This window comes from Actinia tenebrosa, unplaced genomic scaffold, assembly GCF_029948245.1.
Source record: "Actinia tenebrosa isolate PJP-AT-01 unplaced genomic scaffold, QUT_ActTen_1.0 PGA_scaffold3__52_contigs__length_22856419, whole genome shotgun sequence".
Lineage (NCBI taxonomy): Eukaryota > Metazoa > Cnidaria > Anthozoa > Actiniaria > Actiniidae > Actinia > Actinia tenebrosa.
In genome coordinates this window covers 13,864,616-13,878,660 of record NW_028292580.1, presented here as the reverse complement: position 1 = coordinate 13,878,660, position 14,045 = coordinate 13,864,616, and the positions used below count along the sequence as shown (strand labels likewise).

The 14,045-nt window shown below is 38.1% G+C and overlaps 2 protein-coding genes across 3 annotated transcripts in view; both read right to left on the bottom strand.

Moving 5' to 3' along the window:
• Positions 1–14,045, bottom strand: part of LOC116289476 (uncharacterized) — a 33,221-nt gene that overhangs the window by 4,362 nt on the left and 14,814 nt on the right. Inside the window, exons 9-10 of the mRNA XM_031696416.2 lie at positions 7,439–7,470; positions 356–486 (exon numbers count right to left, since the gene is read on the bottom strand). Coding sequence (XP_031552276.1) covers positions 356–486; positions 7,439–7,470 — 163 coding nt within the window. The remainder of the gene's footprint in view (positions 1–355; positions 487–7,438; positions 7,471–14,045) is intronic.
• On the bottom strand, positions 1,934–5,778 carry LOC148908710 (uncharacterized). Of its 2 annotated transcripts, XR_016120633.1 has the most exons (5): positions 3,562–5,778; positions 3,110–3,461; positions 2,659–2,967; positions 2,431–2,517; positions 1,934–2,130 (listed from the first exon to the last, which is right to left on the bottom strand). XR_016120633.1 is itself a non-coding variant. In XM_089034821.1 (4 exons), exons 2-4 carry the CDS (start codon positions 3,435–3,437, stop codon positions 2,486–2,488), a joined length of 669 nt encoding a protein of 222 aa, XP_088890947.1. In that variant the 5' UTR covers positions 3,438–3,461; positions 3,562–5,778; the 3' UTR covers positions 2,422–2,485. The 2 variants fall into 2 exon arrangements, 1 of the variants encoding a protein (XP_088890947.1); XM_089034821.1 differs by lacking the exon at positions 1,934–2,130 and having other exon boundaries at positions 2,422–2,517.

Genomic DNA, 14,045 nt, shown 5'->3' with positions numbered 1-14,045 from the left:
TTTAAGTCTGCGCATGCTCACAAAGACACAATTTTCTCCTTGTCAATCACCACCTGGAATGCACGGTTTTTGATTACGAATTCCAAAGAGAAGACGGCGCCAGAAGTCTCGGTACAGGTTGCAGCCTTATGTATGCGCATGCGCACGATTACTAGCAATCCTCGTGCAAAGACAAGCTCCCTTGTTAATCGCCAGGTTATGCGAGGTTTTTGGCTACAAATGAAATTTAAAAAAAACTGATTGATACGGCACGGTACAATTCGCCGCGTTTTGGTATGCGCGTGCGCACTAACACTAACTTTCTAACAACAAAGACCCTTTATCGGTGTTTATTTAGTTCATAAGATGATCGTACCGTAATACTGTCCCGAGGCAAGGTTAACATGAAGATGCGGGTGTGGCTGGCTCGCACTTGCTTTACTCAGAACATCCCAGTAAATATGAGGATACGAATACTCTTTATCTGCGTTGTGTGCCTTGACAAACCTTAATTAGGAAAAAAAGAAGAAAACAATTAGTCATGATGGGTTGTAACTTCCATTGCCTAACTGAAATGAAGTGGGCAAAAATTAAGCAATCGGATTGGTTATTTAAGCCTTGTTTACACTAGTGCCGGGATTGGTATCGGAAGCAACATACGCATTAATCACCTAGGTGTGAAAAAAGACACTGTTAATGAGTACTATTGTTATATAGCTACGAAATTTTCCAATATAACGAACACTCTCATTGGTTGAAAGATGACCACGTGACACTAGTTAAATCTAAATGTATCCCGACCGGGCGGGAAATAAGTTGCACGTGACAATAATCGTGAACGTGAAAATCGCTGATGGCGTGATATTTTGCAGCAATCAAAAACAACAGAGCGGGAGCAGATATTTTGCTTGAATTTTCAGTACAAATGGAGCTCGAAGCGAAACAATAGAGATTTTCCAGCGTTTCTACAGAGAAATTACAGACTTTTATTGACAAAAAGGATTCGGAAAATACGAAAAAACTGACTAAAAATGCTGTTGCTGCTCTCCTCGCTTTTTGGTAGAAACAGGATTCAGAATAACTTCGCATATTTCAAAACCCGTGTTCGCGTCAAATTCAAAGAATTTTTAAATAACTTTGCCAACTTTGCGGCAAAAATGAATTGAATACCATTTGCTTTTACTGAAAAGTTTAAAAAAAGGCAATTTATTTACTTTTTAATGCTTTTACTCAATGAATAGTAATGGGACATCCTAAGAAAGAAGTTTCTAGTTTTGCCCAATTGGAAATTTTTGATAATTATATCGGCAAATTTATACTCTAGGATACCTTCCCCTTACTTGAGCTCAAAAAACGCGTGACACACGTAAATACATTACTTGTTTAATTCAGTGACTTCAAAATACCTCAGAGATGATCAGGAATTCCTGACCACTTTTTACAGAACATCATCTCGACTAACGGCTCTGTATTTTGCCTCAGAGATGATCAGGAATTCCTGACCACTTTTTACAGAACACCAGCCCTACTACCGGCTCTGTATTTTGCCTCAAATGTGATCAGGAATTCCTGACCACTTTTTACAAAACACCATCTCGACTAGCGGCTCTGTATTTTGCCTCAAATGTGATCAGGAATTCCTGACCACTTTTTACAGAACACCATCTCGACTAGCGGCTCTGTATTTTGCCTCAAATGTGATCAGGAATTCCTGACCACTTTTTACAGAACACCATCTCGACTAGCGGCTCTGTATTTTGCCTCAAATGTGATCAGGAATTCCTGACCACTTTTTACAGAACGCCATCTCGACTAGCGGCTCTGTGTTTTGCCTCAGATGTGATCAGGAATTCCTGACCACTTTTTACAGAACACCATCACTACTAGCGGCTCTGTTTTTTGCCTCAGAGATGATCAGGAATTCCTGACCACTTTTTACAAAACACCATCTCGACTAGCGGCTCTGTTTTTTGCCTCAGAGATGATCAGGAATTCCTGACCATTTTTTACAAAACACCATCTCGACTAGCGGCTCTGTATTTGCAGAATTTGTAATAATATATATGGCTTTCAAAGTTGCTATGCGTCCAGCATTCTTCGTTATGACAAATAGTTGCCATTTCTTCTCTTTGGCAATCCTTAGTAGTTCACCTGAAAATGCATTAAAAAAAATAGCGCATCTCAGGTTTCAGTCGTCTTAAGGGATGAACCATTCGATATTTTACGGGAATATTTGAATTTTTGGCTGCTCGATATTTTTTTCGTGGCCTCACGTATTGTAAGATTTCTAAGCGATTTCTACTTTTTGAAGTTAACCAACCACCATACAAATCACGTATACTATTCCATTACTCAAACATTGTTTGGCGGAGCATTTGTTTTAACCTACTAGCCTACGCTATTAAACTATTAAACTACTATTAAAGCTATTAAACTACTTAGTTTACGTACCTTATCTTGAGGCGTGAGTTCATGACTGAACTGGTCCATGTTATTGTGTGCCTGATCACAGTTTTATCGCTGCGTTGGTGAGCATTTCTTCAACGAAAAAGATACAAATAGAAAAACATTATTGCTTTATCATGATTCTCTCAGTCTTTCTCATCTTTTACCTTAACCGTCAATCATACTCTTACATTTAGCCATTAATTTATGTATTTATAGTAAATGAATCCATACCTCTAAACAAGATGTCATCCACCGATTTGAGTGGGTACAAATCTTGATGCTCCTCGTTGAGTTCTGCCATAGCCACGCGCCCATGGTTTCCGCCAATAACGACCTCCAATTCATAAGAATCAATGTTCTCAGCTTCGAAATCTTCTATTCTGTGGAGCCCCTTTACCACGACTATTAACGGCTTTTGGCCAGGAACAGGGTTGTTGAGCATCTGCTCTTTCAGCTGCTTCACAATAACGTGGTCAACGCCACGTAACTCGTATTCCGCTCTCGGTGCTGTTAAAGAGCTTGTTAACACTTTGGTGGTCACTACAATGACAAGCACAAAAATAAAATGATAAAAATGAATAACGCCCCCATTTTTTAAAAAAGATGTCGTAAGTACCAAAAGCGTATAAGAACCCAGTGTCCTAGTGTAACGTAATATTGCACCTTTTTCTTTGGAACTTACCGTCAACTTTAATGGCAAATTTAAGGAAAGTGGATAACTGCTCGGAAATCTGCTGATCTGCTGTTTCTACTTCAGATAAATGTGCTAGGGCTGTAGGGAGATTAGCACTCGGTGAGACAGGCAGATCATTCCTTGGCTCGACAGATAGTTCAGCGCTTTTTTGCCTAGTTTCGCGGCGCACTCTCTTTGCTTGTGGTCCTTTGCTTAGGCTTCCTAATGGTGTTGTCGGCATTGCACTTTCAAGCACCTCGATCCCTAAGATGGCTGAAGCCTTTGCCGCAAAATCTTTTCCATGTGGCCAAGGTTCACATAGCGTTATATCTAGCATCCTGTAGCCATTTTAGCAGTTAAACTATGACAAAAAAAAAAAAAAAAAAAAAAAAAGATCGATTATATAAAATTACTGAATGATGTCCAAATCTATCAAGTAGTTATTCAATGACCTTTCCTACCTTATGACTTTTGTGTAGCAGAAGCTTAACAGTGAAGGATTTTGCCCAAGCACTGCCCTTTTTAGTTCTTAGGTTGTTCTTTAGTACCTGAATGTAAAATGTAAGGGCTCTCATTCTGCACGAAATGTCTGCTGATGAAGCCATGTTGAAATACAACTGTAAGCGGTACTGAGTACGGAGAGACTAACTCGTGGATTATATATTTTAGGTCAGAACGAAGAAATGACCTTTATGTAAGTAATAAGCAATTAGCATGTCCAGAATAGCGACAGGACATGTATCTGGACTCTATCAAATGCACACCATGAACTCATGACCTTCACTAAGGGTTTTACAAACTAAAAAGGTAAATTTCGACATACTGCAAAAAGATATCCTCTGCTGAACAAAAACTGTCCATGTTTGATATATTATTGTATAAAATATTAACTAAAATATTTTTCAAACGATGATGCCAAAAAAACATTTAGTATTCCTAGCTGTATGTCATCTTTCATCTATGCCCTTTTGACAGTTTCTGGAGATCTTCTTTATCAGGAAGACGTTGAAAAACTCATTGTGTGTGTCCTGTCACGTGCAAATTTTGGCGGCATTTTGATTTGTAAATAACATAACAATCAACTGTTCTTTGTGTAACTGAACGTTTCGTCAAATTTAGTCTTCGATCACCATGAATGAAGACAAAGCACATTCGTCACCTCAGAAAAGACAAAAAATTATAGAAACTAGTAATGATTTGGTAATGAGTTCGTTTACTGATCTCCATTGAATAATTTACACCAAGATAAAAGCATCCCTAACGACAGCAGCTTCAGTAAGGCCGGATCGCCAGTGAAGACGGTGACTAAGAATACAGTTTTTTACATCCCTTCTGACAGCAGCTTTGTTAATGAATCGCCTATTGAGAAGTCTTGTTCCAGCCTCAAGAATATTCCTACGGATAGCAGCTTTGGAGATGATTCGTTTGACATAGTAGGTATTCCGACTAATTCCAGCTTTGAGGAATTCTCCCCAGCCACGAATGCTAAAAGCCCAGCTTCAATATATATCCGAGCATTCTACGGACTGCTCATCGCCCAAGAAGGATCAACTTGAAAACGAAACTATTCTTTTTGGAAGGACGCGAACTGATCCTATCTACTGCTCAACGCCAATAAACCGCCATTCATCTGGGGATGGTCCTTATGATAAAATTTCGACATCTAGCACACCTCGCTCAGGACAAGATACAAAACCACAAGATGTGGATGCATTAGGCAAAAGTAAAGACCAGGAGATCTCTAAAGGTAAATGCAGTTATTTGTCAAATCAAGTTTTTTCTTCTTATCTGAAAGCAAGGAACTTGAAATGATGGTATAGCAGAATCGAGGCAGAATTTCAACATTTTTTGACGCTACTATTGTAACCTGTGTTGTACGTAACAAAAGAAAAAGAATCCGGAAAAAGATTGTCGCATTTGCCATCAAAGCTTTCCAGTAGAGGAGGGTTTAGACCAATCGTAAAAAGAGTTTAAGACAAGTTTTCCTAATGCTCTTTGTCCCGAATCTACCAACCATAAACAAACACAAAACTCCTGGCTTCAAAATAGAATAAGCGGTGTCAAATTTAATGTGAGCATTGTCACTGTTCTGTTGACAAATTCAAACTTGAAGAACACTGTCAAGCAAATAGCAAGCCACCGATCATTGGTAATGGCCGACGAGAACTTCAAGATGTGCTATTGGAAGGGATCGTGGAGGAACCTTGGATGTCTGGTTTCCCCCCTGAACCATGGACGGATGAGCTTCCAAAATCTTGTATACTGCTAACAGATTTTACTCTGAACGATAAGAACAAATTGCAACATTGAACTGCCAAAAATTAAAACTGGAATATAAGATATTACAAGGTTAAAATTGTTTAGCTAGAACCTTTATCATAAACGGAGTACTGTATCTCTTTAAAAAAACCTAGGCTTTCCTTGCTAAAAAGTAGTAAGGAATCAGGCAAAATACAGAGCCGCTAGTCGAGATGGTGTTCTGTAAAAAGTGGTCAGGAATTCCTGATCACATCTGAGGCAAAATACAGAGCCGCTAGTCGAGATGGTGTTCTGTAAAAAGTGGTCAGGAATTCCTGATCATCTCTGAGGCAAAACACAGAGCCGCTAGTCGAGATGGTGTTCTGTAAAAAGTGGTCAGGAATTCCTGATCACATCTGAGGCAAAATACAGAGCCGCTAGTCGAGATGGTGTTGTTTAAAAAGTGGTCAGGAATTCCTGATCATCTCTGAGGCAAAATACAGAGCCGCTAGTCGAGATGGTGTTCTGTAAAAAGTGGTCAGGAATTCCTGATCACATCTGAGGCAAAATACAGAGCCGCTAGTCGAGATGGTGTTCTGTAAAAAGTGGTCAGGAATTCCTGATCATCTCTGAGGCAAAATACAGAGCCGCTAGTCGAGATGGTGTTCTGTAAAAAGTGGTCAGGAATTCCTGATCACATCTGAGGCAAAATACAGAGCCGCTAGTCGAGATGGTGTTTTGTAAAAAGTGGTCAGGAATTCCTGATCACATCTGAGGCAAAATACAGAGCCACTAGTCGAGATGGTGTTTTTGTAAAAAGTGGTCAGGAATTTCTGATCACATCTGAGGGAGAATATATGGTTAGTGTGCCCCGTAGTTGGTTTAATACATGATAAGCAATTAAACAAGTATACGGTGATGCCATGACTTGTAGTGATTTCTTGCAGCACAATTTCAATACTTTGGTATTTTTTTTGCCGCCCCCACAAAAAATGGTCAAGAAATTAAAAATCTTTAACTGATTTTACCACTTTTGAAATATGCGAAGTTATTCTGAATCCTGTTTAGAGAAATACAAGACCGTATGTGAGTTGTATTTGTAAAATCATGATCAGTTTTCATGCATTTAGCTTGCTAAATAAATATCTTATTTCGTAAACTGAATTCTCAGTATTTTTCAATTGCTATATATCAAAACAATTCGCCGAGGGAAACATCGAGACTCGAGGGAAAACAAAACTAACTAATTTCCTGAGGGACCAGACATTAAGTATATAATATACTGCCGAGTCTACGAATGTTGCTTCTGATTCCGACGCTAGTGTGAACCAGGCTTCAGAACAGGGTATTAGTATACCGCATCTTAAAATCAGGATTTCCCAGGCCCTTCTAAAAGAGGAAGAAGACACGCTACCGCTGGAACTATGCTTTGTGTATTTTGTGACTGAGAAACGAAAATAAAAGACTTCTCCTTAGAACTAGAATCATAGGACCTTTATGTAAATGGCACTCAGAAAGTGTGCTATTACGTTAGTGTGCAACCTTGAAAAGGGTGTGTTCTTCTTTTTATGGCAATAAATCAGAAATACAGGGATGAAGCTGGCCGTTTCCCGTTAAAAAATCCCCCTCCCCCCTCCCCCTATTCGTCGCGCAATGAGTAGGTCACCAGACTCTCGTAAGGATTTCAAAAAAAGAGAATGCAGACCATTTGAATTGTTTTTTACTACTACTACCAGAATGCTTCGCAAACTTTTTCTCGTTCAATACACTGGTTGATGAAAATATTAACACAAGTAACCCGTTCTATGATGGCGTTATTTGACTCCCACTACCAAAATACTTCGCGAATTTTCTTTCATATTTAAATTTGCATTTCCTCATGAGAATAGTAAGACAATTAGTACTAATTAACTGAACAAAAGAAAGTGTGCAAGGGAGTCTGTTAGTGATAGTAAATGACGCCAACATGCAAGTGACCAATTGGCGACAATTATTTGAAAAAGGAAGCGTAAGGGATTCTGGTAGTTTTTGTACAAGACGTCACCATGCAAACGGCCTAATGTTAAAAAAGACCCAACCAAACCCAAAAGATTTTCTTACCATTTTTGAGCGACGTCCATTAAATCAAGAAACTGAGGAAAAACGATAAATATTTTATGAAGGAGACTGTGGGAACGATACCTTTATTATTATCAACATCATTCTCACATCATCATCATCAAATTACGTTCATCATCACATTATTATCACCATTAAAATCATATCATCATCATTACTAACGCTAATAGTTCAAAACCATCACAATCATCATCGCTGTCATCACCATCATCACCACTATCATCAAGGCATCATCACCATCATCACCACCATCATCACTGCACCACCACCACCATCACCATCATCATCACCACCATTATCATCACCATCTTCACCACCATCATCACCACCATCACTACACCACCATCATCATCACCATCCCCATTCCCCTCACCATTATCATCACCACCATCACTGCACCACCACCATCATCACCATCACTGCAGCACCATTATCACCATCATCACCACCATCATCACCATCCTCATCACCATCATCCTTATCACCACCATCACTGCACCACCATCCTCATCACCATCTTCACCACCATCATCTCCACCATCACCACCATCACTGCACCACCATTATCATCACCATCTTCACCACCATCATCACCAACATCACTGCAACACCATTATCATCACCATCATCACCACCACCATCACTGCAACACCATTATCATCACCATCATCACCACCACCATCACTGCAACACCATTATCATCACCATCTTTATTCCATCATCACCATCCCCATCACCATTATCATCACCATTACTGCCAACAACAACTTCACGAATAAGACACATGGACATGGTTATCCAAGCCATGGCGAACTTGAGCGCTGGTATACCCAGAGCTCGAACCTACGACCTCCAACACAACGAGACGAGGACGCACCAGCCGTATGATGGTTGCATGTTTATGTAAGAACTTAGGGATGGTCTGGGTTAAAATACTGTACATATACTTAATCAGGCATGAAAAATACTTGAAAGTCAAAAATAGTTTTAATTAGATGAAAGTTTACTTTTCCATAGCAAAATCAGTATGTACTGTTGGCTTTTTCTTTATTTAGATATTATCTTAACTTAATTGTCTTTAAATTATTAAACGAAAAATACTCAAACAAAATCCAAAAAGTTCATAACTAGCAATACTTTTTTGTTTGTTCAGATGCTATCTTTACTCAAATATTAATAACACAGGTATTCACTATGGTTTTGTAATTACAGATTGGGAAGATCCAATATCTTTCGGCTTTCCTATAGTCAACACTGGTTTTCCAATTCATACATAGATAGCGAGGTATATATACTACTATATGTACTATAATAGACCGGCTTAGTTCATCAATTATCACCATGGGAAAGTAACAAAGTAATTTCATAAATATCTGATAACTCTTCCTTCAAAGTATTTTATTTTTTATTTACGTTTACGTATCTTCGCTTCCCACAAGGTTTTTCAAATACCTTTTTTTCTTCTCGATTCTTCACGTATTTTCTTTTTTCTTTTTTCCTTCTTCTCTTTTCTTCTCTCCCTCCTATTCTCGTTTCTTCTCAGTTCTTTTTCTTTTTCTTTTCCTTTTCCTTTTCCTTTTCCTTTCCTTTCCTTTCCTTTCCTTTCCTTTCCTTTCCTTTCCTTTCCTTTCCTTTCCTTTCCTTTCCTTTCCTTTCCTCTCTTCTCCTCTCCTCTTACACCTTTCGAGTACTTTCTACATGATTCAAACAGTCTTTAAAATGCGCTCACCACAAAGTGCTTTTCTCTTTACTAACGAGTGAATAAATATTTTAAATATTCCCTTTCGATTTTCGTTTTTGCAAAGTAAAGTTATGTAAGTTGATAATTAGTTATGATAGTTTTCTAGCCATGTTGTTAATTATTAATCATCTTTTTTTTTTTTTTTTGTCATTAATGTATTTTTACCGCTAATAAAAACTGTTCAGCGCTGTGACACAAGAATGAAAATAAATAACATAATTTATTCCCAAAAATTTAAACTTTATTGCAACATATCAACGTAACTCAATCATATATCCAATTTATTTTCTAATTCATATTCTAAGCAAATGATCCAGAATTTAAAAAATGGTTAATCAGTTCCAATTTGTCTTGAAAAATTTCATAGGAACACGATTTTGCACACAGAATATTTCAAAAGTTTCTTTTTTATACACAGATGTAATCAATAAAGAAATTAAATCGAGTTTGTTATAAATTATAGAAATAGTAAAATTTAATAATATTATTAAAAGTTCGAAGGAAATTTTACAGCGTTGCTATGGAGATGAAAGAATCGCAAAGAAATATTTTTTTTGTCATTTTCCATTTTTTTCAAAATTTTTGACATATTCATGGTACGTGATTAGACAGAACAAGAGGAGTGAAAATATATATTTATTCTACAATATTGTAACTTTATGGAATCGGATAAAACTATAGAAATTCATGGTGAATTTCCTATTTGGTTTAATAATATTGAAACAGTAGAAAATAGGGGTTTAAAAGTGATTTTCAATTCCTCTTTCATTGAATTTAATTGGATTTAGAAGGTAGTTTTTTTCCGGAGGGAGAAAACCGGAGAATCCGGAGAAAAAGCCTCAAACACAGGAGAGAATCAACAAGCAACTGCACTGGTTAACGCATGGCATTGTACACAATAGAATAAAATGATTCCTAAACTCATGACTTAACGATATTAATAGTTAGTAAAAAAGTTAATAAGATTAGGAAAATAGGATTAAGTCCTTTTTTTTTCACTTTTATTCAAAACCTTAAAATTTTATCGAGCCCTGAAAGAGCCTCTGGTCTGATCAAAGTCAGGGCATGGCTAACTCAGTCACAGATCAACCTGACACAAACTGTTGGCAGATTAAAGTCAGGGCACGGCTAACTCACAGATCGACCTGAAACAACCTCTGATCTGATCTTAGTCAGGGCACGGCTAACTCACAGATCGACCTGAAACAACCTCTGGTCTGATCAAAATCAGGCCACGGCTAACTCACACATCAACCTGAAACATCCTCTGCGCTGATCAAAATCAGTGCATGGCTAATGTACACACACATATCGAATTGGAATCTGCGAAGGAGGAAAACCAGATGAAACCCCTCGAATCAAAGAACAGACCCAACAGACTCTGCTCACATTTGACAGAGGCCCAACACACTAGAAGTGAGAAGCGAGTGGCACACTGCACTACACTACTCTTGATTCCAAAGTTAACGATTCATAAGAAGTATTCCGAAACGTTTTATTCTTGAAGCAGGATAATTTTCTTGTACATGACGGTTTTGTTATAGTTCCTTAGAAACGACTCGACTTACGCAAACTGATTGCAACCTGTCATTTACAAGTCTTTACAATTCAATCAACTAACAAAACACGATTACTTATTGTCAGGTTTGACAGGATTTACGCTAGGCTTAGGCTAGTATTTAGGTAACAAGAGAGAGATAGCGTAGTATGTCCTGCGTTTATGACGGTCAGGAGCTTGTTTCCGATCTCAGTGATAAACACAATAGAAAAAGAAAAAGCCCACGATAACACAACAATTACCTTAACCCACTTCTCACTCCTACTAAAAAGGTTTTAGGAATTTTTCTAACTCAGTGGTAAACAATTTTTCTTTTTCTTTGAAAAAAAAATTAATCGGTTTTTCACTGGACGAACCGCATTGCAATCAAAATTTGTTTTTTTTTTTTTTTGCTTCTCGTAGATTCCACCATTTTCATTCTTTCGCTAAAAGTCATTTGTTTATACGATTTCATTCAATCTATTGATGTTTACTGTAATGATCGCAGCTTGATTTCGTTAATCTTATCCCCAAAACCATCTTTCCTTTTTTTCTTTTATTTATTTTTCTGAAAAAAATCTTTCCATATTGATTAAATTCATGGAATTCATTCATATCTGCATTATTCCCCACAAATACCGTCATAGAAATAATAGTAGCTTAAAGCAAAATATCCCGAACATTGACCTCAAGCCAACTGTTTCCATAATGCATACTCAAAAGGAGAACGATTATCAGCATTAATGACATTTTCGCGTATAAGAACACCTGGTCATTATTTAGAGAAAACTAACCAACATCTACCTTATTTGACATTATCGATGACCAGATCTGGTTTTACAGACCACAATTGATGTATAAGTATGAGATGCTAGCGGTTTTGTTCCAATTTTATCAGGTAGACAGTTTGTCCTTTTTGGCCAGGGGGAAAGCCGATGTTCTCGGCGGTAATTTTTTTTTTTTTTTTTTTTTTGAAAGCACTAGATGGGTGATCCTAGCACTTCAGCACAAAATGTCAACGGGGTTTATGTTTGTAATGGATTTATTTGTATACAAGAACATAAGAGCAAACAGAAGTTACCAATTGAGGAAAATCAAATTAGAATGGGGGTCACATTTGCACGTTCTTTAAGGATTATGCGGGTCGCTACGTAACGAAAGGCAAAATCATTCCAGAACTATGAAATAACCGGAGAATTACTAGATGATATTGCTGGCTTGTAATTTCACGGATTTTCACTTATAATGAGCTAAATTTAAAAGCATTGGTGCGAGTAAAAGAAAATGAATCACTTTTCAGAACGCCTACATGAGTCGAGTCTACTACGTGACGGTCAATTGAGGCGTGACAATATTTCTATTTCAACAGAAAAAAAAATCACTAGAAAACGATATTACGGCAAGTCTGTAAAACCTTTGAGCGCTATGCGGGGTCAAATATTGTTTTCCGGTTAGCGAAAACGATGGAACATAATCCAGGGAAAGGAAACCTCGAAGGGAAATTCGGCCTTCTGTCTATGTTTCTCGCGAGGTGAAAGACGTGGGACGAAGAGCCTGTGACACTGCGAGAGTTTCGTGCGGTCTGAGAAGGATTTGATTGGATACTTTTAAACGATGACGTGTGTATCGTGTATAAAAGACGTATCATTAGATTCGCCTTTGATATATCACTGAGTACTGTGTTAAGAGAGCACATTACATCTGAAGAAACCCTCGTGAGTTTAGTCAACAAGATCTTTGAGCAGATTACGACATGGAGGCACTTAATAATACTAGTCTTGCGGAAAACGGCACAGGTATGGTTCCAACAGGCCAGCCTCACATGCCTCCTCCATTCGATATTGGCACAGCAATGCTGGCAAATGGAATCTTTTTAGCGATTATGTCCCCTACCACCATCATCCTGAACAGTCTGTTACTTTTCGCCATCTTCAAGGATCCTTTCAAAACATTCCAATCGCCTTCGACGTATTTCCTGATCGGGTTGACAGTCACAGATCTTGTGTCTGGACTTGTTGTTGAGCCGGTCGTGATGACTTGCTATTTCATGACATATTCCCAACATCCTAGCACGGGAGATTGTATGATTGTTCTCACTGACCATATTGGACTCTTGTCAGCTGCTTCCATCAATTCATCGTTCCTTATAGTCTTATCGTTCACAGTTGTGCAGTATCTCGCGGTGTCATGGCCATTGAAGTACAAAAACATTGTAAACGTCAGGCGAACTATAACATGTATCATCGGCATTTGGATCTACACCATACTGTTCGAGCTCCTACAAAAAATCGGCGTCCCTAAAACAGTGATCGAGAACACGGATCTGATATTGCACACAACGATCTCATTCATCGTCATGGTCGTCTTCTATATTCTCCTTCAACGATCCTTCCACAAGAAAATGAAACTTGGCTTCGTCCTTAGAGCAGAGAGCACCATTCAAAGCACCAGTGCAAGTATACAGGCGGATGGTAACCGAAGATCGCCACGCAACACCCCAACAAATAAACAAATCGACATAGAGAAAAAATTCATCAGGGTTAATTTATTGTTGATAGCTCTACTTTTCTTCTGCTCTATTCCTAATGCTATCATGTGGTATATACTTCTTGTCGAGCCTCAGTACCGCAACTCCACAGATTTCTTTATAGCTAGAATCATAATGGACAACACACTATGGGTCAAGTTTCTGTTGGATCCACTCATCTACGCCTGGAGATTGCCCAAGTATCGCAGGGCGTTGAAAAAATCTTTTCAAAGTCATTGAAGAAAAATTCAAAAAAAAAAAAAAAAGGTTTCAGGGAAGTTTATGAACGTAAACTATGAAATTAAATCGACTCGCGAGAACGAATATAAAGATTGTGCCCGAGGCTCATTTCGGTTAGTCTTCTCACAGTTATCAAGTAACTCATCAATCTACGCTTAGAAAAACAGTAAAATGCTAAGAGGGATTAAGTACGTATTTTCTCAAAGAATAACACTAAGAAAAAAAGAATTTGCCGAAAAAACCCCACGCTAGTCGAGTGGAATGCTCAGTTACTTAGTCCCAGCAAGCAAAAAAAGTAAACGCAATCAAAACAGAAATGCTTCGAAAACTTATTTCCTCAAAGAATATTAACACAAAGAAAAAAGAATCCGTCGGATAAACCCCACATTCGTCGAGAGGAATGCTTCATACTTGTCCCGGCAAGTGAAGACAGTAAACGTAATCAAAACAGAAATACTTCGAGGACATGTTAGTTGACAGGTCATGAAAGTGCTTGTACAAGACTGTCGATGAACTACAAAGATAGGAATACGGAAACATAAAA